The 26528-nt window shown below is 37.9% G+C and overlaps 1 protein-coding gene across 1 annotated transcript; it reads right to left on the bottom strand.

The window, feature by feature from the left end:
• Window positions 1-26528, bottom strand: nars1 (asparaginyl-tRNA synthetase 1). The gene is made up of 15 exons (XM_022676288.2): window positions 26337-26528; window positions 20949-21031; window positions 17635-17700; window positions 13898-13990; window positions 13252-13341; window positions 11616-11694; window positions 11246-11316; window positions 10944-11030; window positions 9206-9427; window positions 7180-7379; window positions 6908-7043; window positions 6531-6644; window positions 2382-2513; window positions 784-915; window positions 1-481 (listed from the first exon to the last, which is right to left on the bottom strand). Exons 1-15 carry the CDS (start codon window positions 26377-26379, stop codon window positions 350-352), a joined length of 1680 nt encoding a protein of 559 aa, XP_022532009.2. The 5' UTR covers window positions 26380-26528; the 3' UTR covers window positions 1-349.

Here is a 26528-nt window from a genome sequence, read left to right as displayed (position 1 = left end):
TCACTTTAATTCATACTTTTATTGAGTGCATGAAAGCAGTAAATAGATGGCATTACATGTTGCAAAAAGCTCCAGTCAACCACTTTTCTCATTTTGTCCTGATTCTGAAGCTAACTTATTTTCCAGACAAATAACAGAATACAGGAAACAGTGTTACACACAGTTACTTCAGTTACTTCACATCAGATACTTAGAAGTTATTATTCCGTAATTGCATTAAATGATTGAATATGGACACGCTATTTCTGCTCTAGAATTAAGTTAGCAGGCAAGTATTCCTTCAGATGTGTTGGTCATGTCCAGTGATATAGAAGTTGGCTGGACGGGACAAAACGTGAGTGTTGGTGCTTCAGGGTCGACAGCGCTGGATGAAGCGCGGGTAGAGACACACGTCGCGGATGTGATGCCGGTTCAGCAGCCAAGTAAGAAAGCGTTCCAGGCCAAGTCCGTAACCTCCATGTGGACATGACCCAAACTTCCGCTGAAACACAAGACCGGAGTACACATGTTAAAAAGAAGTAGTTTAACAGTATATCAAACTAACTCCAGAGACAGTCGAACAAACAAGACGTTAGTATTTGATGTGTGTTATTTAGTTTAGGACAAGAGATGCTAGGCTAACATGGGACTCCAGCCTCGCTTCTGCAAATACATACCAAAAATCTCTCTCAATTTACAACCAGACACAAACTATGTAGAGCTGCTGCTGTCCCAGTAGAAAGGGGTGAACTTCACACTCATAAATGTGCTAGAAGTGGCATTGTGGACACAATCTAAACATACCTGGTCAGTGTACCAGTAGTAAGGGGTGGGGTCAATGCCTTCTCTCTTATAGCCTTCCAGGAGCTCATCAGCATCCCAGATACGCATGGACCCTCCGACAATTTCCCCAACGTTTGGCATCAGCACGTCAACCTGACCCCACAAAGAAACACAGAAACAAACAATATTCACTGCAAATGTCAGAAGCAGGAAAAACACGTGACGGTTTGCCCAAATTTAATAAATGTATTCTTATAACCGCATTACAAGTGACACAGCAAATTTCTGGAGTTCGAAAAACCTAGAGTTAAACAAAAATGTGGGAAAGTGTTAAACTGTGTGAGTTTATTCTCCAAATTAAACTGCAAGTTGAGGTGAGGGGAACTCTTTGGTGGTGTAGAGTTTATTTCAGAGTTTATTCCAAGGTGTTGAAGAGCGTGACTGAACTCTCCAATGGGCGTGTCCCCCACACCTAGTCTACCGTAGGTGTGTAGTCTTGCCCACGAGGGCTACCTTCCATGGGGTATTCTATTATATTTTATTTATATAATTGTTATGTTCCTAGCCGATGTGTTGTTGGCTATAAAATCAATGAACCATCTTCTGCACTGTAAAGTGTGACAAAGTGCAGGCAATCCACCGAGAATTGCAATGCTGGATTAAAGTAGCTATGCAATAAAAAATATTGGCATATACACCTGTCAGTAATAATGCCTTTTGTTGTAATTTTTACTCCTACATGTTTCAGGTTTTAAAATATTAGTTTAATAACACAACAAATAATGCAAAGAAATTAACACTGTGAAGGAGTTAATGGTAAATTAACTGCAGCTGAGAGCTGTATTTTACTCTAGATGTATTTTACTCTAGATGTATTTCCCACAACAGATCAGTTTACTCCTGAACAGAGTTAAATGGCCAGCTACCAGAAAAGAGTTACTTTAACTCCATCAGAGTGTATTCGATGGTCATGCATATAAACTTAAAATGAGTTGATATTAACTCTCAGGGAGTTTATTCCAAAAACTGAATTTGCTGTGTACTGGACGCTGTGGCCCGATTCCATTTCTCTTTTGTACCGCTACCATTTCATTTGTTTTCAAGTGCAAACATTCCCCTTGGAACAGAGTGCTAAAGTTCAGCAACCTAGCTGCTGTTCATCTAGTTAACTTTAAGCATTGCATGTCTTCAGAAAGGAATCAAGTGGTTTAGCAACTAAAGCAATTCATTGTCCAATTCTTCGGTGATGGGCAGCTAAAGTGTCCTTTCATTTACTTTTATTTTATTTTTCTGTTCCACCTTAAATGCTCCAGCCTCCTCTGGTATGTTGCACCATTTAAGGTGACAAACAAGTAGTTTTTTTATTTTAAATGTTTGATATGAAGAAAATGGTCATAAAACGTCTATACTACACATTAAACTATGACAATATAGAGGTTATTGATATTTTTAACAAAGAAAATTGTATTTGTGGGTTTCTTCTGGATGTTTGTGCTGCCATCGTGCCAGTAATTTCTCATAGGTGTCTGTTTTGAATGAAAGGGCAAAAGGGTTCAATGGGATTGAGTCGGTATCTCAGAACAATGTCTAAGGTACATTGTACTTCATATATTACTGACCGACTCGGTGAGGCGGCGGTCCTCCTGGCAGCGCTGCATGTAGAAGGATTTGATCTGAGCAGGAAAGCGGCACAACAGGATGGTCTCGTTAATGGAGTCGGTCATCAGCCTCTCCGGAGCTTCGGGAATATCCTAAAGGAGAGTCACACAGATACAGAATCTTCAGCTGTCGTAAATTGTAACCTTTATTGAAATTAAACATTTATTTGCCTCTCCTTTTTACCTTTCAAGCAACAGTATACAAAAAAGGCATATATATATATATATATATATAAAGAAATAATTGACACCCCCTCCCCCCCCCCCCGCCTCTTCAACTCAACATTTAATTCAGATTATTGTGAGAAAGTCTGCATGACCAGCTATGCTAAAAAAAAAAAAAAAAAAAAAAAAAAAAACGTGCAGACATGAATCTGTGAATCAGGATTTGATTTGCTGCTCTTGCATATCTGAATCTCAAATACAGAGCCTTTCTCAGAGCGGGTCCAATCATCACATTATGTGAATCAACATATATAATTATTATTTCCATTATTTTACAATGAAGAATGAACAATTCTTTGATGGCACATGCTATTTGCACCCGGGTGTACATAGCAGTGTGTGCTATTTGCACCCGGGTGTACGCAGCAGTGTGTGCTATTTGCACCCGGGTGTACATAGCAGTGTGTGCTATTTGCACCCGGGTGTACGCAGCAGTGTGTGCTATTTGCACCCGGGTGTACATAGCAGTGTGTGCTATTTGCACCCGGGTGTACATAGCATTGTGTGCTATTTGCACCCGGGTGTACGCAGCAGTGTGTGCTATTTGCACCCGGGTGCAAATAGCACGTGCCACACAGCAAGGCTATTTTCACCCCTTAATTAAAAAAAAAGAAAGAGAACTCATCTGCGCATGTCTACCAATGAATGCGAGGGAGCGAAAAGGCGCAAATTCACAGATGGGGAAACGGAGACCATAGGAAATGGTAAGCAGAATTTGGTTATTATTTATGTATAAAAGGCCCATCACTCAATTTAACTCTACATTTTAAGATAAATATTTAAGACAGAGTGTGAGAATTATTATCTATCGAACACTGTTGACTGAAAACGAATAAGCTAAGCTAGTGTTTTGCTGGATCTCAGTTTAAGTTATTTGATTGAATTAAAGTTCGAGGCAGTTAGGTAACTTGTATCTAACCTTATCTTAGTTATTAAGTAAAAAGTTTTGTATTTTGTTGCTTATTCTGATTAATTTAGCTAGCTAGCTAGCTTATTGCTGGCTAGTATAGAGCCCGGGAGGGGCCGTGGGTAAAAAAAAAAAATTAAATCGAGCGAACAATGTAGCAGTTCATGCCACCAATTTCTCTAATTCGTGCGAACGATTTATTTTATTCCAGCGAACGATTAAGCCAACTCTTATTTCTAGTTCATGCATGCACAGGCAGGATAAACACAGTCTCCGGCAATGTTTATGCCTTCTGCGGTGGCGTTTTAGGGCAACTCTTAATTAGAGAATAAAGTCTAATATAACGAGATTAAAGCCGCAGTATTTTGATTTTAATTGTAACTGCTTGGCCTGCAGCGCAGGGCACGGAGGGAAAAGAGCACATACCGTCAGTTAGAAACGTAGAAAAATGACGGTGATCTCAGGATCTCATAACAGATCATGCATGATCACCGTCAGTTATCTACGTTTCTAACCTGCTTATTATTAATGTTCTAGTGTTACAGCTTTCGGCTCTGCGCTGCGAGATTCCTCTGTGCGGGGAGAGCGCGCGGCGCGACACGGAGGCTTTCCACCGCATTTTAGTTTTTGCTACCAAACGAACATAAATACAGTAAATTCCAGTCATGAATAAAGGAAATAAACCTTTTACTGAAACAAGACGACTGTCTCTGTGTGTTATAAAAACCATATCAAATTCAAATATACTGTGAAGCATGATATGCGCGTCAAAGTTATGATCAATGTGGAATAGTTAATTTCTCACTATTTAGTAATATAGGGCTAATGTATTAATTAAATAAACATAATTCATATTAAAATATTCCCAATATTTCCCAGCAGATCTACCTTATAAAGCACCCCCTATAACTGTACACCCAACCAAGAAATACTTTTAGTACTAGATATTCAGTCAGCCTCCAAGGAAATGCACCCCTTCTTAAATCTGGTTACATCATTATTACATTCATGGTATTTACACCCTCTATATGGGAATCTGTGTAGCAAAATATGGTCACCTTTTACAGGTATATAATGATGGAAACACAAAATTGCATTTCATGTATAACATATGCTGTTTCTAGCTTTTATGTCATATAAAAAGACATAAAATCCAAATAATTATAAAGTAGTTCAAAAAATATGCACATGAAACAGTGTGATAAAACGGTTTATGTATGTTTCTGAGCTTATAAGTCTGCATTATAATTCTGATAATGATGTATCAGAAAATAGTATGTTTAAATGGTTTCATTTTCATATAATTTGCATACAAGTGTAATTTGTAATACAAATTAGTTGGGATAATTGTTATATGAGATAACAGGATACCTGTTTTTGGTGTAATATCATGATATTAATGTCCTACATCTTACAATTACATTTGGTCACACATTTTTATGACATACTGGAATAAATTATCAAATTGATCCAAATTATAATATATACTGCCCACTCAAATAAACATCTTAAAACATTGTATTATTATTTTAGGCCAGCTATTTTAATTTTATATAGTGTTACAGATTTAAAGTAGCCTAGTACATTATATGACCCATTCATAGACAAATGTCACACACTGTATTATATAAATTTTTATATCATCTTTATTTCCTCATTATTACAGTTTACAATTGAATATACTGTACTAAGTAAAATATACTTATTTACGTTATATTATTGTTGAACATAAGGAATTAATAAACACAATTCCACATTGATCATAACACGTGATTTATAACACACCGAGACAGTCGTCTTGTTTCAGTAAAAGGTTTATTTCCTTTATTCATGACTGGAATTTACTGTATTTATGTTCGTTTGGTAGCAAAAACTAAAATGCGGTGGAAAGCCTCCGTGTCGCGCCGCGCGCTCTCCCCGCACAGAGGAATCTCGCAGCGCAGAGCCGAAAGCTGTAACATTAGAACATTAATAATCAGCAGGTTAGAAACGTAGATAACTGACGGTGATCATGCATGATCTGTTATGAGATCCTGAGATCACCGTCATTTTTCTACGTTTCTAACTGACGGTATGTGCTCTTTTCCCTCCGTGCCCTGCGCTGCAGGCCAAGCAGTTACAATTAAAATCAAAATACTGCGGATTAAGACTTTATTCTCTAATTAAGAGTTGCCCTAAAACGCCACCGCAGAAGGCATGAACATCGCCGGAGACTGTGTTTATCCTGCCTGTGCATGCATGAACTAGAAATAAGAGTTGGCTTAATCGTTCGCTGGAATAAAAGAAATCGTTCGCACGAATTAGAGAAATTGGTGGCATGAACTGCTACATTGTTCGCTCGATTTAATTTTTTTTTTTTACCCACGGCCCCTCCCGGGCTCTATACTAGCCAGCAATAAGCTAGCTAGCTAGCTAAATTAATCAGAATAAGCAACAAAATACAAAACTTTTTACTTAATAAATAAGATAAGGTTAGATACAAGTTACCTAACTGCCTCAAACTTTAATTCAATCAAATAACTTAAACTGAGATCCAGCAAAACACTAGCTTAGCTTATTCGTTTTCAGTCAACAGTGTTCGATAGATAATAATTCTCACACTCTGTCTTAAATATTTATCTTAAAATGTAGAGTTAAATTGAGTGATGGGCCTTTTATACATAAATAATAACCAAATTCTGCTTACCATTTCCTATGGTCTCCGTTTCCCCATCTGTGAATTTGCGCCTTTTCGCTCCCTCGCATTCATTGGTAGACATGCGCAGATGAGTTCTCTTTCTTTTTTTTTAATTAAGGGGTGAAAATAGCCTTGCTGTGTGGCACGTGCTATTTGCACCCGGGTGCAAATAGACACTCCGTTCTTTGATTTGATGAAGAGGAGTTTGGAGGTTGCAAAATAAGATTTTTTGAATTAGAACAGTTGTCTTGCTGTGTTTTGTAAAACTGATATTTATATTTAAATGAAGAGGAGCACAAACCTCTCCGAACTCATAGTAGGTCCCATCATCCTTTTTAATGTCATGCTCCTTCAGCCACTCGATAGCTTCAGTGTAGTTCATCCTCTTAAATGGCCGTTTGGGGGGCTTGAAGTCCTGTAAACAGCAACAAACAGTACAGCATTATTAAGGTTATAATACAATTACAATTATTATTATTATTATTATTATTATTGTATTTAATTACAGTAAAGCTGAGTCAGATCTTTTTAATTAAAACTGCAGATTTTCTTTTGAAGCTTCTGCTTTATATCTAAATCACACGACTATACCTTTATAGTCATTTTATTCCAGTATGATTTAGTTTAAGTAGAGAGGGTGGAAATAAAGAACGGGGGATGTAAGGTTACAGGTCATACAGGGTTGATGTCGTATAGCAGGGCAGCAGCAGGAGACTTCAGGACACGGTCCACCACATCACACACCAGATCCTCCAGCCTGTTCAGAAGGTCCTCATAGCTCATAAAGGGACACTCAGCCTCGATGTGGGTGTACCTGAACACCACCAGTTAAGAGGAGAAATTAAATATTCACGCTAATGCTCAAATCCAGTTAATCTACAGAGTGTCCACAGAGTGAAGGTCCAGGAATGTAGAAACACAGTGTGTGTGTGTTTTTGTGTGTGACTCACTCAGAGAGGTGTCTGCGTGTGCGGGACTGCTCAGCTCGGTAGGACTGGGCGATGCAGAAGGTGTCTCCCAGCGCAGGAATGCAGGTCTCCAGGTAGAGCTGTGAGGACTGGGTCAGGTACGCCTGCTCTCCAAAGTAATCCAGCTTAAACAGGGTGGAGCCGCCCTCCACCTGTGTCTGCACCAGTGTGGGAGGAGTTATCTGCACAACACACAAAAAAGTGCATTTTAGACAATGAATAATGCAAAATGGAATCTATATTTATAGAGTGGTTCTAAGGCAAGGCCAGGCAAGTTTATTTATATAGCACCCTTCATACATAACGGTCATTCAAAGTGCTTTACAAATGAGAAAATACACAGAGAAGTCAAATAAAAAAAATGTGTAAAAGAATAATAGTAAAAATGGAAATAAAAACTAAAATAAGAATAAAGCATGATTGATTTAAACATGACTAATATGACATGACATGGATACAGAGTAGTTCATAGGAGATGCTAAATAACTTCTAGTGGATGTTGGAAAAAGCATCAACTGTAGAAGCAGAATAATACACAATAGATATCAAATTCATTAAGTTACCAGAGTAACTTCTAGTAAACACTAAATAACCCATAGTCAATGCTGCTACTATCGTTACAAAATTACATATTACAAATATCATCCTTACAATGCTGTAGTTGAAACTTAATCATTCATTGTGGATACTGATTAATTCACAGGGGATGCTGAATAATCCATAATCAATGTTAATTAATTCATAGTGGATACTGATTAATTCACAGGGATACTGAATAATCCATAATCAATGTTAACTAAATTATAGTGGATACTGATTAATTCACAGGGGATGCTGAATAATCCATAATCAATGTTAATTAATTCATAGTGGATACTGAATAATTCACAGGGATACTGAATAATCCATAATCAATGTTAACTAAATTATAGTGGATACTGATTAATTCACAGGGGATGCTGAATAATCCATAATCAATGTTAATTAATTCATAGTGGATACTGAATAATTCACAGGGATACTGAATAATCCATAATCAATGTTAATTAATTCATAGTGGATACTGATTAATTCACAGGGGATGCTGAATAATCCATAATCAATGTTAATTAATTCATAGTGGATACTGATTAATTCACAGGGGATGCTGAATAATCCATAATCAATGTTAACTAAATTATAGTGGATACTGATTAATTCACAGGGGATGCTGAATAATCCATAATCAATGTTAATTAATTCATAGTGGATACTGAATAATTCACAGGGATACTGAATAATCCATAATCAATGTTAATTAATTCATAGTGGATACTGATTAATTCACAGGGGATGCTGAATAATCCATAATCAATGTTAATTAATTCATAGTGGATACTGATTAATTCACAGGGGATGCTGAATAATCCATAATCAATGTTAACTAAATTATAGTGGATACTGATTAATTCACAGGGGATGCTGAATAATCCATAATCAATGTTAATTAATTCATAGTGGATACTGAATAATTCACAGGGATACTGAATAATCCATAATCAATGTTAACTAAATTATAGTGGATACTGATTAATTCACAGGGGATGCTGAATAATCCATAATCAATGTTAATTAATTCATAGTGGATACTGAATAATTCACAGGGATACTGAATAATCCATAATCAATGTTAATTAATTCATAGTGGATACTGATTAATTCACAGGGGATGCTGAATAATCCATAATCAATGTTAATTAATTCATAGTGGATACTGATTAATTCACAGGGGATACTGAATAATCCATAATCAATGTTAATTAATTCATAGTGGATACTGATTAATTCACAGGGACACTGAATAATCCATAATCAATGTTAATTAAATTATAGTGGATACTGATTAATTCATAGTCTGTAGTAGATATTGAATCATTTTCAGTAGATTTTGGATAATTTGTAGCAGCCCTGAATAACAGCAGTATTTCACGTGGTTCTAATAGGAGAAAGAGGGTTTAAGAGGACTAACCTCGTAGTATCCGCGGCTGAAGAAGTGGTCCCTGAAGCACTGGGTGACGGTGGAGCGCACGCGCAGGATCTTGGAGACGTTCTCCCCGCGGATCATCATGTGCCTGTTGTTCAGCTGCACGTCCACGTCCGACTCCTCGTTCAGCAGGTTGTCAGCACCCCCTGCTGGAGCCAGGCCAATCATCTCCCAGAAATCACAATGAAGCTCGTGACCACCTGGAGCCTGAGCAGGAAAGAATAGAACATTAGTACAAGTACATGAGTGCAACCAAATCCAATGCATTTACACACTTCATCTCTTGGTAATCCTAAAAAAGTTAATATACATGTTGTACTTGTCTAAATGGATATTCCTCACGTTTTTAAAGATTTCTTCAATCCAATTTTCCTGTTTTACGCCCATCAAACTATTATTCTTTTTTTTTTCACTCCACTTAACAAATAGGAGCATTTTGTAGTTGCATATATACAGACTGTATTTCTGTATCCGTTTCTCTGCATATTTGATTATTCTTCTTTCACCTTGTTTTTTTATGGTCAATGCTCTAAAAGGTCCACCACAGTGCAGCTATTATTTTTTGTGTGGAGAGTCTAGTGAATTGGGACACAGCCAGGAAAAAATAAAAACACCCTAATAAGGAGATCAGAGATTAAGAGATTCCATTTCTGACTTCACATCTACAATCTACCATAGGTAGGAGTGTCTAATAGAATGTAGAATGAGAGGACACAGTGTTTAAAAAAACCTGTTTGATCCACAACCAACACCACTACATTGTTAGTGTTCACAGGTCCTCTAGTACAAAATAAAAAACTTAAAAATAAGACTTCCACATTTTTTTTCAGCATTGGAAGATATCTTCTTCTCATTTTTAACGACTGTGTGGTCTAATTTAAATAAAAGCCTATATATTTTTGATAGAATTTTGTCTGAAGAAGAGATGTTTAGGAATACTGAAATTGGTGGGCTAAGTTCTAGTATTGAGTAATCTTTGGTTTTTGAGTTTATCATAGATCAAAGTTGGAGATATTCCAAAAACTGGTTCCTGTCAATGCTATATTTCTGGGTTAGATGCAAGAAAGTAGCCAAGTTATTGTTGTGAGGAACAAGGTGTTAATGTGTAATACCCTTTTTCTTTCCGTTTTTGTAGTTTTGGTGGCAGGGAAGTCAGGGTTGTGCCATATGGGTAAGTATTTAGTGGGTGCAAGTCTAGTGTTTGCGTTCTTAAGACTTCCACATTTTTAATTTTAAGAAAAAAAAAAAAAAAAAAAAAAAAAAAACGAATGTAATTTGATGTACCTAAACATTTGACTGAGTAAAATCTATCCTTGGGTACACAACATGAGTGGGAATCTCTAGGCATTTGGTTCAATTACGATTAAGGTCTGTGATGCCATTATAAAAACGATTATCAAGCATCTTGATGACCTTTTTCTTGTGGCATGACTACTTGGTATTTCTCAAAGTGTAGTATCTTTAATGATTATAATGAATCACACTATTTAATAGGCTCCTTGACATTTCGTCTGTTTATAAAAAAAAGTTATTTCAATTAAATCACATGATTATTACCTGAACAAAATGAATCAGACACAATATTAAACCCAGCTAGACAGGTAGTTTGCTGAATTAGCAATCATGCTAACATAAATAAGCATCGACAAACAAAAATCCGAATCAAGATGCATTTAAGAATCTAAAATTTTATATTACATTAGTACATGAGGTCAGTGCTTACCTGTTTTCCCTCAGGAACTGGTTTCACTGTCCCGTAAAGAGCCACCGTGCTCTCAGTGGACAGCACCAGCCCGTTATAGCACTGACACTGAGAGAAAGCAGACAAAAAAATTTACACTCCACATTTCATAAACAAACACAACTGAAAACACAAACACATTCCAAAAAGAAAAGAAAATAGACTTTAATCATATATTCTTTGAGCTAATCTACTGAAACAAACAGCGGCATAAAGAGAAGACTAATTTAAGAGGAATTAAAGAGTGTATATAAAAGTTAAATTCATCTTTCAGTTTTCAGTACCAGTTTATCAGTGAGGACACACTGCAGGAAGCCCGTTCCATCTCTCAGCACGATGAAAAGAAGATTCTTCCCTGATGAAAAGAAACACAGTAGGATTTTTATCACAACAAATCAAACACCAACACACCTTCAGAGCAACGGAGATGCAAATTAGTCATGACAGCAGAACTGTAGTTCTGTAGTTCAAAACAACCAACTTTGAGCCGAATACGCATATACTTTTTTTTTTTATATCTCTCTAATTTCATCATGTCCAATTGTACCACTACAAGGGATGAAGACCATCAGCTATCTACATCCTGATGATTAGTTTTTTCATTTATTCAGGGTTATCCCTTTCTGCATTTGCAATTCACGCAAATGTAGGTACCTTGCCGACGTAACCTATGGACCCAGCCGAACACCTTCACTCTCTGTTCTCTTAGAGGCTCCAGCTGATAGATCTTTACCTAAAACAGACACAGAGAAACAGCACATTATCTCTAAATCCAAATTTGGTAAGCAGGTAAGGTCTACAGTAGAGTACAGCAAAGTTTAAACAAAAAAAGAAAACACGGTATTAAAACTAGGGGTGGGCTATATGGCTCTAAAATAATATCACAATATTTCATGGTATGTTCACGATTACAATACTTCTGGAGAAATTACAAAAGACTGAATTAGAAAAACTATTTCGAATTTTAATATTGCATGCAATATGATATGGCTAACTATGGCTAATATTAAACAAATAATTTTATCAGATTTGTAACAAAAGTCAATTATAAAGCATAACTAATACATTCAAAATATCAATATTATCCAGTCTTGGTTTTCCACAGTATTGGATAGTGCTGATAGCAGTGCAGTAGTTAATCATGAAATTCTAATTTAAAATATGTTGCAACTGTTAAAAACAGTTAAAAGATTAAGATTAATTAATGGGATTAATTAATGGGAGATAAACAGGTGACAGGGTGTCAGGGTGATATTAGCTAGCGGTTCGTCCCACGTAGCTTGTTTTAACACAGTAAACGCGCACACTAGGACTGCAGCTATTCATTTTTTTAGTAATCGAGTACTCTACTGAAAAACCAATTCGATTAATTCAGTAATCGGATAAAACATATCTGTTTGCTTAAAGAGTAGGGATGTGACGAGACACTAATATCACGAGATGAGACGCGACACGATATTGGGTTCACGAGAACGAGACGAGATTTAAAAATAAAATTTTAAAGAAAATGTCAAAAATGAAAACTGGCTTGAAAACTTTTTTTTATTTGAGATGATTTTATTTGACAAAATCATATAACGCACACTTAACAGACAGGTTTCTCTCACACACTGATTTTATTAGAAATAGAAATAGAAATAAAAATAAAGATTAAAAAATAAAAATAAAACTTTTCTAGGTCTTATATAGTGCAAACAATAAGTGCAAACTACAACCAGTCATATTAAGACCAGGGTTTGTGTTTTTTCTCCTAAATCTCTTGTAATTTAACTATGCATAACCATAACCAGTCATATTAAGACTATGCTTGAAGTGCAAACAGAGACAGAATTTTTTTTAAATAAAGTACAGAGCTAAGGGATTAGTACAACTGCCTATGAAACAGTCACGTGTAGGATTTATTTACAGTATTTATATATGTTATGTGTCACATTAAAAGAGCGGATTACCGTGCGCTGAGTTTTTTAATTAAATAAACCATTACTCGAGGCACAAAAATTTACTCAATCCCTTTTTTAAATCGAGTAACTCAAATTACTCGAGTAATTGTTTCACGCCTAGTGCAGACTACAATCTGATAGATACTCACCTCTGAACAGCAAAAGGGCTAGTGCTTAGCGCAGTTAGCGGCTAATGCTAATGCTGCTCCAGCAGTGCTATCCGGGGTTAGTAGCAGGCTACAGGCCAATAAAACTTCCCTCTGACTACATTAACGTATTATTATTTACGTTTGCAGTGATTTAGGCACTTACCATAACAAAGACAAATCAACGTAATTTCTGGAACTTACAGTTTTGGGCTCAGGAAGGCTTGTGTCGTTCTCAATGATGATATTTTTGGCTTCCTCCAGATTCTTCTCTCTCCTCTCTGCATCTTCAGCCTTCCCAAAACACAGTGAAGAAAAAAATTAAGACTCTTAACATCTCAAGCACTGGGGCACAAAGTCAGACCCTGATTCGGTCAGCAAGCAAATACACTTTTTACTTTTAGTGCGGATCTCATTATAATCAGCACAATTTGATATGTACAGCTTTCAGAAAAATTTCGATTTTTTTTTTGCGAGACTAAAACTGTGGCTTAGTTCATAGCTGCTTTAATATGGGTCCTGAATGATCTGCTAACAACTGTTGGTCAAAATTTGCCATTAAATCCACTTTGGATTTCTCACATCATGATGCTCATGTCCAGTGTTATGATAGTTTCATGGGTCTGTGAGATGAACTGCACTCTGTTCAAACCTGTACTTTGTGCTCGTCACTTATGATCTTACAGAGACACACAAACATTTAAACAAGGCGAAATAAGCTATGATGACTTTTTTTTACTGAACTTTCAAACTCTTATGCTGTAAGGCTATTCAATTCTATTGGGTACCCCAATTATCTTTGCTCGCCTCTGCTGCTCACCTTGGACAATGTAATCCTTCAACCACATACCTCTTTCTGGTCTTTGGTGTCAGTCTTCGTTTGCTCCCTGTGGTAGAGTTTCTTCACATTCTTCATCTGGGTCTTGGAGATCACAGCCCAGCGCTGAGAGCATGCAGAGAACAAAAGAATACTTCATTAATACTCATTCATTTGTGGCCTCCCAGACTATTCCACGCCTTGCTCTTGGAGTGATCTTTGCTGGTCAACCACTCCTGGGGACGGTAACAATGCTGAGGGTAGGCCTGGACAATAATTCGATATTGATATGTATCGCGATAAGAAATGGTTCAATAAGGTGATATAATTTTTTGTGGTATATAGATACGTGTAATTTTTACTAAATCTGTCAGGGACAGGCATTTTTACTGCCGTCGGTTTGTGGCAGAGCTGAATCAGCCTCTGTAGCCAGGCTACGTCAGTGCGTGATGACGTAACTACACAGGCATGTAGCCAGATAAGCCTGGGTAGCATAGCCTCGGGTCAGCTCGGTTAGCTCTGGGTCAGCTCGGCTCCAGCATGGGACATTTTAGATGTAAAATGAGTGCCCCTGAAGCTGAAGATCTGGTTCGGCTTTGGAAGATCTAATAAACTTCAGACTTCAGCTTGCTGCAAATTGTGCCGGAGAGTGGAGCCGACCAGCAGCGGTAATACATCTAATCTGTTCCACCACCTCAAGCAACCTTACTACATACAATATTTTCCCTATACTGACTGAAGCACTTTTATAGTTTATGTTGTACCGTATTTTTCGGACTATAAGGCGCACTTAAAAACTTTTAATTTTCACAAAAATTGACAGTGCGTCTTATAATACGGTGCGCCTTTTGTATGGATTTTACTCGTCAGGTTGTAAGGAGCAGTAAACACACACTCCGTGCAGCGTTATAGAGAGTTTCAGTGCTATACAGAGTCCAGAGCCGTGCAGCTCCGAGGCTGGAGCAGCAATAGCATTAGCTAGATGCTAACCGCTAAGCTAGCTAGCTTATTCACTGTTCAGAGATCAGTATTATCTAAATTTTACTCGTCAGGTTGTAAGGAGCAGTAAACACACACTCCGTGCAGCGTTATACAGAGTTTCAGTGCTATACAGAGTCCAGAGCCGTGCAGCTCCGAGGCTGGAGCAGCAAATAGCATTAGCTAGCTTATTCACTGTTCAGAGATCAGTATTATCTAAATTTTACCCGTCAGGTGTAAGGAGCAGTAAACACACACTCCGTGCAGAGCCGTGCCGCTCCGAGGCTGGAGCAGCAATAGCATTAGCTAGATGCTAACCGCTTAGCTAGCTAGCTTTTTCACTGTTCAGAGATCAGTATTTTCTAAATTTAGTACTTTTAATACTGCTGGAGCAGTATTATTAGAGTTAGATGCTAATCGCTAAGCGTTCACCGTTCAGAGGTGAGTTATCGGCCTGTAAGTCTGTGCTGCTTTGCCTGGCTAGCATTAGCTAGATGCTAAGCGCTAACTCTCTCAGAGGTGAGTTTTATCAGCCTGTAATCTGCTTGTTTACCGTGTTAAAACAAGCTACGGGGGACGAATCGCTAGCTAATATCTCACTGTCTTACCAGAACACGCAGGATTACTCAGTGTAACGCTGTCGTCTAAGTTTGGGTTAACTTTACTAGTTTAGGTGACTAGCTAGCGTGCTAGCGGATAGCTATGCTAACGCTGGTGCAGCAAGCCTTAGTGGACATCTGGAAATCTAAGCTTACTGTAAATAAACTGAAGCACGTTACTCACCCAAATAAACAGTTTTCAGGAGAGGAATCTGTGTAGATTAATATCCAGCACTCGTTTGACTTTGAAAGAGCTAGATTTATATATACTGAGACGCTCCACCGGCAAGAGACCACCCCCGGTGGGGGAAGGGAAACATGGCGCCACCCCTGTTCACTTTGATATAGGCACCCTTTCTAGTGTCACTTAACGCGCCTTATAATGCGATGCGCCCTATGTATGGAAAAATAGCAGAAAATAGGCGTTCTTTGATAGTGCGTCTTATAATACGGTGCGCCTTATAGTCCGAAAAATATGGTAACTAAGTTTTTTAAAGTTTATGAATCATTTAGGTGTGTTTATTTGGCAGGGATATATTTTTTCTTTTATGTATATGAAGGCTTATTGTATTCTTTATCCTGGTTGAAGCACTTTTGATTGGTTAAATATGTTTACAAAAGAATAAGAAGCTCTGCCTCTGGTGTAATGTAAAGTTATTTATATTGGTAATATGTACATAGGTCAAAGGTTTATGTTTGACAGGGATGTCATGTTTTTTTTTGCTATATGCAAATAAAACTGAGCACTGATTTATTTTGACCATTTTTATTTCTAAAGCATTATACAGTTTTTGTGAGAGGAGGTAAATGAAATTTGCAGACAGTAGTAGGTAAAGCTTTCCATTGCAGTGTTTCTTAGCAGCTTTTCGGAGGCCTTAAAAGTATTTATATTGATATCAAAATTATATCATATTGACTGAAATTAAGGAATATATCTCAATATAAATGTTGGCCATATCGTCCAGCACTAGCTAAGGGTAACTGGTTAAGTCCAAACTCCATAGAGAGTCTAGTGTGCATAGACAACTCTTTTCTTGTTTTTAAAAAGTTGTTTTGAAGAGCAGACTTTAGATTAGGTGAAATAAGTTAGGTCCTGTTCTTTTAAATAAAACAGGGCTCTACCGACACCTGACTGTCATCCCATTGACTGGAATCACCTGACGTATTTCACCATAAACTAACTGTTAATCCTAAGGTTCACATACCTTTGCCACTTACAAATGTGACAAACATGTATTATTGGGTCATTTTGTTTAAATAAACAAATGACAAGGTATAATATAGTGTCTTGTTTGTTTATAGAACTTACCTAAAAAATTGCTTGTTTGACTTAAAAAGAAAAATGTTTTGTTTACTAAGCTTAGCTTAACTTAAATTAGTTAGCTACGCCTTCCATCATTACCCAGTGGCAAGACCTGCTGAATTAGATGGAAATATGGCAACACCCTTGTTCTTTACTAGTGTAGCATAATGCACCTTGGTATTAAAATAGACAAGAAAATAGATGTTCATTGATAGTGCGCCTTATAATCTGGTGCACCTTATAGTGCAAAAAAATATGGTCTGTAACTTTTATTTATTTTTGCTCTCTTTCCTTTGGCACCATCCATGGTCCACCCAGAAGTTTGGTTAACATAAAAACTACAATGTTAACATTAATTAACTAAAAATTAACACTGTTACACCTATATTCTAAAAGCTTGCATGTTTAATACAGTAATGTTACTGCTGGGGTGCTGCTGTGTTTTTGAAGAAAAAACGTTTGAGTAAACAGCCCATGGGAAAAAAGGAGTCATTGATGGTGGTCTCATTCTTTCTTTTAACACAAAACACTTGGTGTTACTCCCTTCCTTGTATTTTCCACACCCTAGACAACAATGTACAAATGGAATGTATAACAATAACTATGGACTATTGCCATGTCTTGCACCAACAGTCAAAGTGTAATTAGACATTTGAGGCACAGCTGAATGCTGGGTTATAATGCTATGTTAAAGTCAGTGCAGAGACTACAGCATGGGGAGGTATGTATCCAATCAAAATGGTGGGACTAGAGAAAAAATCTAATATAATAAATCAAGATAAGATATGTACACATTCCTATCCAGGCCTGGGGTTTACAAACACTGCTTTAAACAACGATTTGTTTGTCTCAAGTGCTTAATCACTTTCACTACACCACACCACACCTACCTCTCCCTCTTTCTGCGAATCCACATAGATGGTTGGAAACGGCTCCTTCCCAGCAAAGATCAGAGCCTACAAAACAAAAAGAAAGTAGAATGCCATTCATATCACTTTTAAAGCAAATAAATATACACAATGGTATAGTATGTAATGCTAGTATTCCTCTCCTTCACTTCTCTATCCCTTATTTCCCTTCGACCTCCTTTAAGCCCTATCTAAAATGGTCTATTTTAATTCCTATTACTTTGCACTTGACTTTTGTAAGTCGCTTTGGACAAAAGCGTCTGCCAAATGTAATGTAATGTAATGTAATATTAACATTAACATGAAATGCTAGTACAGTACATTGCCTGACCAAAAAAAAACACCTAAATCAAAAAAAGTAAAAATTAAAAGTAAATTATCTGGGGTTGCTGCAGTTGGTCAGGTCAAGGTTCAACGCAACAGTATGTGCTGAAAGAACAAGGAATAATATATAATAGGAATATAATATAATAGTATAATAGAATAATCATAATGTGGCAAAATAAATAAAAGCATAAAATAATATAATGCAGCAAATAATATGCTGAATATTTAGTGCTTCACAGTGAATAACGGACTACTTTAAGACAGAACAGCCCTATTATCATGATATGGATTTTTAATATAATGATATTTCTGTGTCACAATACATTGTGTACGATATAATATTGCCCACTCCTAATATACAGACCAGATTATTATTCCATCAATGGATGGAATTTTTCTTCCCTGATGGCACGGGCAAATTCCAAGATGACAATGTCAGGATTCATGGGGCTGGAATTGTGAAGGAGTGGTTCAGGGAGCATGAGATCATCACTTTCACACATGGATTGAGAGTTCACCACAGAGACCAAACCAGATATTAGAGTGTGTGACCTTTTTTTTGGTGGTGATTGTTTTGTCCAGGCAGAGTAGAACTAATTCTCATTAGTGCAGGTTTTCCTGCACAGTAGAATCAGCCATTCCTGTCATCATTTTGTAGTCAGTGGTCAAAATCAATGGGCTTTTCAAAAACTCGCCTCTGTCACATTCTATAGTTAATTAATATGTTCAGAACCGTGGACGTTTTATTCTGTGTGCATTTACCCGGATCATCCAAAATACTAAAATTCAAAATGGGACAAATTTCAGCTTTTAGCTAATGCTATACCGGTCAGATCAAGTTTTGGATTATTATTCTTCACAGAGGATCATTAAAGCATTCAGAGAGGTGAAAACACTTTCAGTCTGATGATGTTGAGCATCGTAGCCTCTGTGTTAGTGTTTGAAAAAGGCAGATAATAAGAGAAAGTGAGATTCAGCTGCTCAGTGGTTCTCAGTCCTGGTTCTGGAGCTGCGCTTACATTAATTACAGCACACCTGATCCAACTAATGAACTAACTAACTCCCTCGCCGAGGCTAACTGGGTGTGTTACAGCAGGAAAGCACTAAAGCGAGCAGTGTTACTCCAGACCCACAGAGCTAATCTAGCTAACTGAATAACCAATAATAAGGTAATAGTCAAAACACTGCCTAATAAACTTAATTAGAACCTTAATAAGATAAACAAACCACCGCGCCATAACCCACATTACTAACCCTTTGTAAATTCCAGAGAGGCTGGGGAGCAAACAGGTTGAGTGGATCTTAAACAGCACAGCCAATTATGTATTTTTTTTTAGTTTGATAGTCAAACTGGTCTGTCATGATAGCCTGGGTTTTGGACCAGTATAATTAGAGCTCATACCGATTTAATAGCTCGTAGAACAAACATCTGCTTCTCTACTTTACCACGCTAATACCACAGCAGCTTCACTTGTAAAATGTTCTACAGTGTTAAAAGTTGGTTCTGAAATAACCCTGTGCTTTAGTGTTTTCCTGCTGTTCCACATCAAGCTTGTCTCAGTGAAGGCAGTTAGCTCATTAGTTGGATCAGTTGAGTTATATATGCTGTAAACTTACAGAGTTCACTGGTGTTGTTCTAAATTGAGTCCGCTCATGCTCTCTGCCACTGTGCTATATTGTCGCTTCAGTGCCCTAGCATTAGCTAAAAGCTAGCATTATTTTATTAACGACTCCTAAACATTTAGTAATTCAGAGGAAAAATGTACACAGAATAAAACATGCAGGGATCGGACCATATTTATTTGCCACAGAATGTGACAGAGGTAATTTTTGAAAAGCCCATTAATTCCAACCACAGACAAAAGCAGCTTATGCCCGGATAAGACTACACGATTTTAGGCCGATTTTGTCGGCGCCGACACATTGCGTTTTTCAGATCCGAATGTCAGTGTCGCGAGCGACAAAAGTCCGTGTAGTGTGACACAGTTAGAATGTTAGAATTTTTGGTATTTTATTGCCTAGTTTGACATGCTCCACAGCATGCTCCCTGACTCTGACCAATAGGAAGACAGCACGCTCTGTGGCGCACAGACGTAAATACGGGAAAAGGAGGACGGGTCGGTGACTAACGTGTAGTGTTGCCAGTCCTCCAAGAACAACGCAAAATGAAAATAACTGCTTAATCTGACATAGTGAACATCGTGAGGGACAAAAATGTCTTGTAGTCTGAGTTTGGAATTAGACAAGGAATCCCAAATATGGTCATACAATGGCTACAGAATGACACACAACTGAAAAAGTAAACTGTGCAAACCAAGCTCTTTTGCAGTACACAGGAGCTCTAATGTGCCTTTGAAATGCCTCCAGTGAGCAGTTCTGAAGGTTTTTTTGGTCATCCTGACCTTAAATTTATATCCACTATTAATTTTCTACTTTTTCTTAACTACCTAAGATAATACCTAAGGTAATACCTGGTGTTGTTGCTGAACACCACACTTGGGATACATTTCTAAGAAAAAGGACAGATATGGAAACACATGTAGTGTAGGACAAGAGTTAGTGGTTTAATTAAAAATCTTCTTAGGCTAAGAAAAAAAATGAGTGTTTGATTGTCAGTGATGTTCTACCCTCAATACATCTCATCTGGGTATTTGGTGGCAGCTAGCTCTGTCATGACAATCAATGTTTCAATTGATATAGCTCAAGAAATAACTCTAATAAACAATATCATTGTATTCTTAAAGCTGTTTGATATTGATATTAATAATTCTAAACTTTCTGTGGATCTTAGACAAGAATTGCTCATTTACAAAGCACAGACTGTTCAGACTCAAATATAAATCACAGTAAAAATTACATGAACAGCATAAAATAATAATCAAAATAATTTTATCTCCTTTTTAATAAGGGAAAGTCCAAAAGACAAGGAGATCTTAGACCTTTTGACAATAACCCTTAACAGGTCTTACCTTCAAGGGAGTTTTGAAAGGGTTCTGCTCTGTCCCATCTCCATCCTGATCACTGCCCTGCTTGTCAGAGACGTACAGCTCCTCTGCCAGAACCAAGGAAATTAAAGCTTAAAAGCAGAGTTCAGGTCTTCACACAGTTAACACCTGACATGATGAGAGTCTGAACTCATTGTGTGTTCAACACACAGCTTTGTCAAAGAGCTTCATTCAATGCATCTATCTATCTATCTATCTATCTATCTATCTATCTATCTATCTATCTATCTATCTATCTATCTATCCATCTTCACACTACGTCACATACCTTTTTCTGTCGAAACTTAATTTAAATCTCTACCTTCTGCAACCCCAAACTTGTTCTTCTACCTACTTGATTAGAAGCATGTACTGTGCTTACAGTTCTCCCCAGTGCCTATATTGCGCTAACTTGTGCTTCTATTAACTGTCCACTTCATTAGAACTCCTATATCAGGGCTCCAGACTGCGACTAAAATGGTCGCAAATGCGACCAAAAATATTTTTTTGCGATTTATAAAATTAATTAAGTCGCCAGTGGCGACAGGTGGCAAATTAGGGTTTTTTGCGTTTATTTATTTTATTTTATTTTTTGCTTTTTTTGGTTGTGTTTATCGGCGTAACTATACTACGGCGCCCAATCATATGGACGTTTTTGCCTACCTCAAAAAAAAAAAAAGCCTTGCTTTACCTAAAACGTAACTACCACAGCAGCGTAGCTAAGCTGAGCTTTTATCCATTGGCGCGCAGTTTGCACTGGAAAATGCAGACGAAGATGAACATCCAAGAAAAGTACAACCACAGACATTTCAAAACTTCTTGGCTGCAGGAGTTTGCGTGGCTCAGGTATGACAACATAAAGCAGACAATGTACTGCGAATTCAGTTCGAAAGTAAGCAAAGATATCGCTGGAAACACGGATTTTTAACCAGGAACGCATCGTTTAAAAAAAAGAAAAACCACGGAGAGAGTCGAAAGCATAAAAATGCACGCGACTTTAGTGTGCTCCGACAAAACCTCCCTTAGCTCGCGCATGTGATAAAACTGAAAAATGAAATTTAATAGAGCCTACATGCACGTGAGCAACTACCCCGTCTTGTTAATAAGAAAAAAAAATGGACTGGATGTGTCGAAAACGTATGATAATGACTCAGCTTGTGCCGAGTTTGTAGGATGTAACGTTATAGCAGACAACGTCAAAGCTCGTCAAAGATCGTGACAGAAGCCCAGAAAGCTAAGTATATCTCTGTAATCACTGACTGTGGGACTGACGTTTCTGGTGGTCTACCGGTGTACCGGTGTTTTGTCAAGTTATGCTACCCATCAATACGTGCTTCCTAAAGGCACTGCGCAAGTGCAAACCAACACGTTTTGATAATTTCTCGTATTTTTTTTATAACAAATCTATTTTTGTGCATAAAACAACCTGGACTCACTGCCCTTGCACAAAAGTGTAAATACAAATTAATAATAATAATAAATACAATAATTTATTAATTATAATTTAAATACAAAAAAGCAAAAGCAGTTTGTAACGAACTCTCATTGCCTTAAATTTACCATGATACAGTGATTTATGTTATAAAAATATACTAACACTACATCTACTGGGGACTTCTACTGCAAACATGCTCTAACATTGAGCTTCTTTTGAGTTTTTATCGTTAAATATACACTAGGGTGGCACGGTTTGACAAGGTAGCACAACTCGACAGAACAAGGGGCACTCTTTAGAAGTGAGATAGGAAAACATATTCTCTCATTTCATTGTTTGCCTCAAAGACTGGAACTGGCAATCCTGAACACTCAAAAATCCCTTCCAATTAGCCCCAAAAGCAAGCCTAAGCTGAAAGCAATTGGTGTGGAGTTGGGGTGTACCATAAGCACACCTTCTGCAGTAAAGACTTTATTGGCATTATTGTTTGGCACTTGGAAAAAAATATTGGCGCCCAAATTATTTATTTTAGGAGCCACTGGCTCCTTAAACATTTTTTTTGTCTGGAGCCCTGTATATTGTGTTTCCAATAACACAATATAGGAGTCACTTCATTGGAACCCCCTATTGTGTTGTATCTATACACCCTGTAAACCGGCCACTTTAACAGAAACATCTACCTCGTAGTTCTACTCACTGGCCACTTTATTAGAACCCCCTATATTGTGTTTCCAACTATGGGCCACTTTAATGGAAACACATACCTTGTACTTCTACTCACTGGGTTTTTAAAACATTTACCCTGTACTACCTTTTTTAAAATAGCTTTATTGAAATTTTCAAAAGACATTACAATTATTCAAGTACAAAAACACAATCAAAACAAGCAATTTCATCTTTTACATATCAGACATTGTTATAAAGCATACATTACCATTTAAAATTTAAAGTGTTATAATTGACCAGTGATATTTATTATTTGTTTTTTTATCTTTTTAATTCACATTTAATTTGTTTAAAAACCACACTAGCAGGAATTTGGATCTGGTTTATGACCATTTTACATCTGGTTTTCCACAATTTACAGTTGACAATGCATAAAATGTGCAAATAAAAATCTTTTATGGTAGGGTGTAGTGTGTTATCAAACATACCATATATGATGAGTTTACCCTGTACTACCACTCCATGCCCACTTTATTAGAACCCCCTATCCTGTGATTCCATTGACCGGAAATACACATCATTTATTTCTTTAGAACTCTCCATGAGTCACTTGGGGATGTGTCTCACTCAGAATGAGCTGTCACTGGTGGGCGTTTTCCAAATACAGAAACAAGTGTTCAGCCTATCTACACAATTCCTAAACATTAAACAGTCGTACAGACGTTTCACAAACAATAAATATTTATATATTTTATAACCACTATTAAGTACAATTATTTAACATAATTATTTCATATTACAATAAATGGATTTACTTAAATATAATACGTTATTTTCCTTAATGTAGTAAATCATTCTCATATATATATATATATATATATATATATATATATATATATATATATATATATATATATATATAAATCATAATTTAAAAAATTGTTAACTTAATGTAATAAATAATTCCTTGGATGTAATTAATACGTTTACTTAAATATAGTAAATCATGGCAGCGCTCAGAGGGAGCAAAATTGGCCCTGCTCCCTAAGGGTGGGTAGATGGCGCTCTCTCCACAAATCTCTCCTTGGGTCACCCTCCTGGTGTGTTGGGGCATCACTAGTGATGGGGGAGTCCTAATGAGTGGGTTGGGTAATTGGCCGTGTAAATTGGGGAGAAAATGGGAAAAATTAGAAATTAAAAATTATTTAAAAAACATATATAGTGGATAATATGGGGTAATATATGTAGTGGAGTATTTACCTCAGATCAGCTCAGTTCAGTTCTATTCCCTCTCTCTGTTTTGCTGGCGGAATAAATCTTCAGTAGGAACTGAAAATCGGAGCAGCGATTTCAGGCCGGACATATGAGAATCAGTTTCTGATTGGTGGTAGTCGCCGCCGCGCGTCGCTGCTCATTTGCATAAAGGAAAGTTCTGGGCCGTTTCTCAATACACAAGTCTGTGCTCCCATACTTGAAAAGAACGGACTTGGGAAGTTCAGAGAACTTGGGAACTTCAGAGTGCGGACTCCCGAGGATGGGAGGAAGTGGGACGGTTGTTGTGTATTTGGAACAGCTGTGTACTTGATGACGTCACCCTCTTAGAGGAGCGGAAAGCGCTGTTCCGAAAACATAGGAGCACATTTTTACCTAGCTGCTTTCTTAACAAATAAACCACATATCTGAAGTCTTAACCCCTACATTCTTGCATAGAAATAACATAAAACATTGTTTTAGCACACAGCAGTACTGTTTTAAAAACGTACACGTGCTTACAGTTATGTACCTTCTTCTGCACCATTACGCTGATACTGCTGCAAGGTGCATTCTGGACTGTAAGAAGTTCACACAAATCACCTTCCATGCACCCTCGATAAAGTGGGAGGAGCAAGAACACATCCGGGTATTAGTTGTGTACTTGGCAAAATGCGATCTTCTGAATTACGGTGAATTTACACTGCTCCGACGCGACAACGCACAGCGACGGATCCCATTCATTTTCAATGGGAAGCGCCGCATCCGTCAGACGCAGTCGCGCGGTGCATCATGGGTCCGACGCGTCGAGAGCGGGGGATGATGCGATGAAAAGTTGAGCCGAGCTTAACTTTATGCAAATGAGTCCGTCCAACGCAATGCGTCTATCCAATCAGAGAGCAGGTGTTGGCCTGTAACGCGTCCTCAGCGCAGCGCATGAAAACATTTTAGTTCCGCTTTCAAGCGTCCAGAGAAGCCTGGAAGAGAAGTTTCAGGCTTCCCTGTTCTTTATAAAATCCCCGCTGATTCACAGGGACTCTGTCAGCGAGGAGAAAGGCTGCTGTGATTGTTGGAGTCTCTGGTGGGTTTTTAAAATATTAATATGTAATTTAATTGGAAAAGTTAGCTTTTGTCAGCTCATAAACTGTTCACTAGACAGTGTAATGAAGCTCATTCAAACATTTATATCTATAAATACAAATTTATAGTTATTAATTATTGGAAATAATAATAGCTTATGTAAAAGCATTTCCCATTTATTAAAACGATTTAATTGGACGACGCAGGGAACGCCTTTGTCACGTCCACATGCGACCAGTTGGAGGTGGGCAGTGCGGCCGTGTGCGTTGACGCGACGGAGCAGTGTAAATGCACCGTTAGAACAGCACTTGGGCTGCGACTGATGACGTTTCCCGAGTCCACAAGAACACAAGTAACCTACAGACAAGAACGCAGATTGAGAAACGGCCCTGGTCAACTCTATCGCGTCGCTCGAACCGCCCGCTTCACATCGCGTCGCTGCCTGTAGCCCCTTTGAGGAACACATATCCTCCTCTATAGTTAACGTTACCTTATTTTACACACACACACTCACATACTTCAATTTATACACCCTAAATTGAGCTTCCACTCAATGGCCACTTTATTGGAAACACTTTACCGTGTTCTTTTCCTTTAAGCTATTAGACAGGTGTGCCTTGTGCTATCAATGTAGGTTGGCTACCTGACTGTCCACAAGCTGTAAAGTTACTGGCGTAGTTACAATTACAGTTACTACGACGGTCCATCTGGTAGCACCGCATTCATCACTGCGACTGCGCATCAGCCCGAGACTAAAGGAGCTCCAGATACAGGTCAGGGTTTTTATATCAAGCTTCAGCTGTACCCTATGTGAAGACATTGGGGAAGACAGATAGAGATAGACAGGGATGAGGGTCGAGCCCCGCTGAGGCCTGAAGTGAATTAGTGCAGCTGAACCCTGTGCGCCGCGTGACAGGAAGAGAGGAGAGGGGGAGACTCACGCAGGGAGATGTTCTGCGTGTCCTTCGCCACAGTGTCCGTCATGTTCCGCTTCTCCTGCCGCTGTGTTCAGGTGAGGTGCTCCGCGCGCTCTCCGCTCTGACCGTGGGTTTTATCTGGACCGGCCTCTCGTCGCCTCGTGCCGCACTGCTGCTCCCCACCGCGAACTGCCACACCGCACTGCGCAGGCGCCC

Source organism: Astyanax mexicanus, chromosome 17 (genome assembly GCF_023375975.1).
Source record: "Astyanax mexicanus isolate ESR-SI-001 chromosome 17, AstMex3_surface, whole genome shotgun sequence".
Classification (NCBI taxonomy): domain Eukaryota; kingdom Metazoa; phylum Chordata; class Actinopteri; order Characiformes; family Acestrorhamphidae; genus Astyanax; species Astyanax mexicanus.
This window is presented reverse-complemented; position numbering and strand designations above follow the sequence as displayed.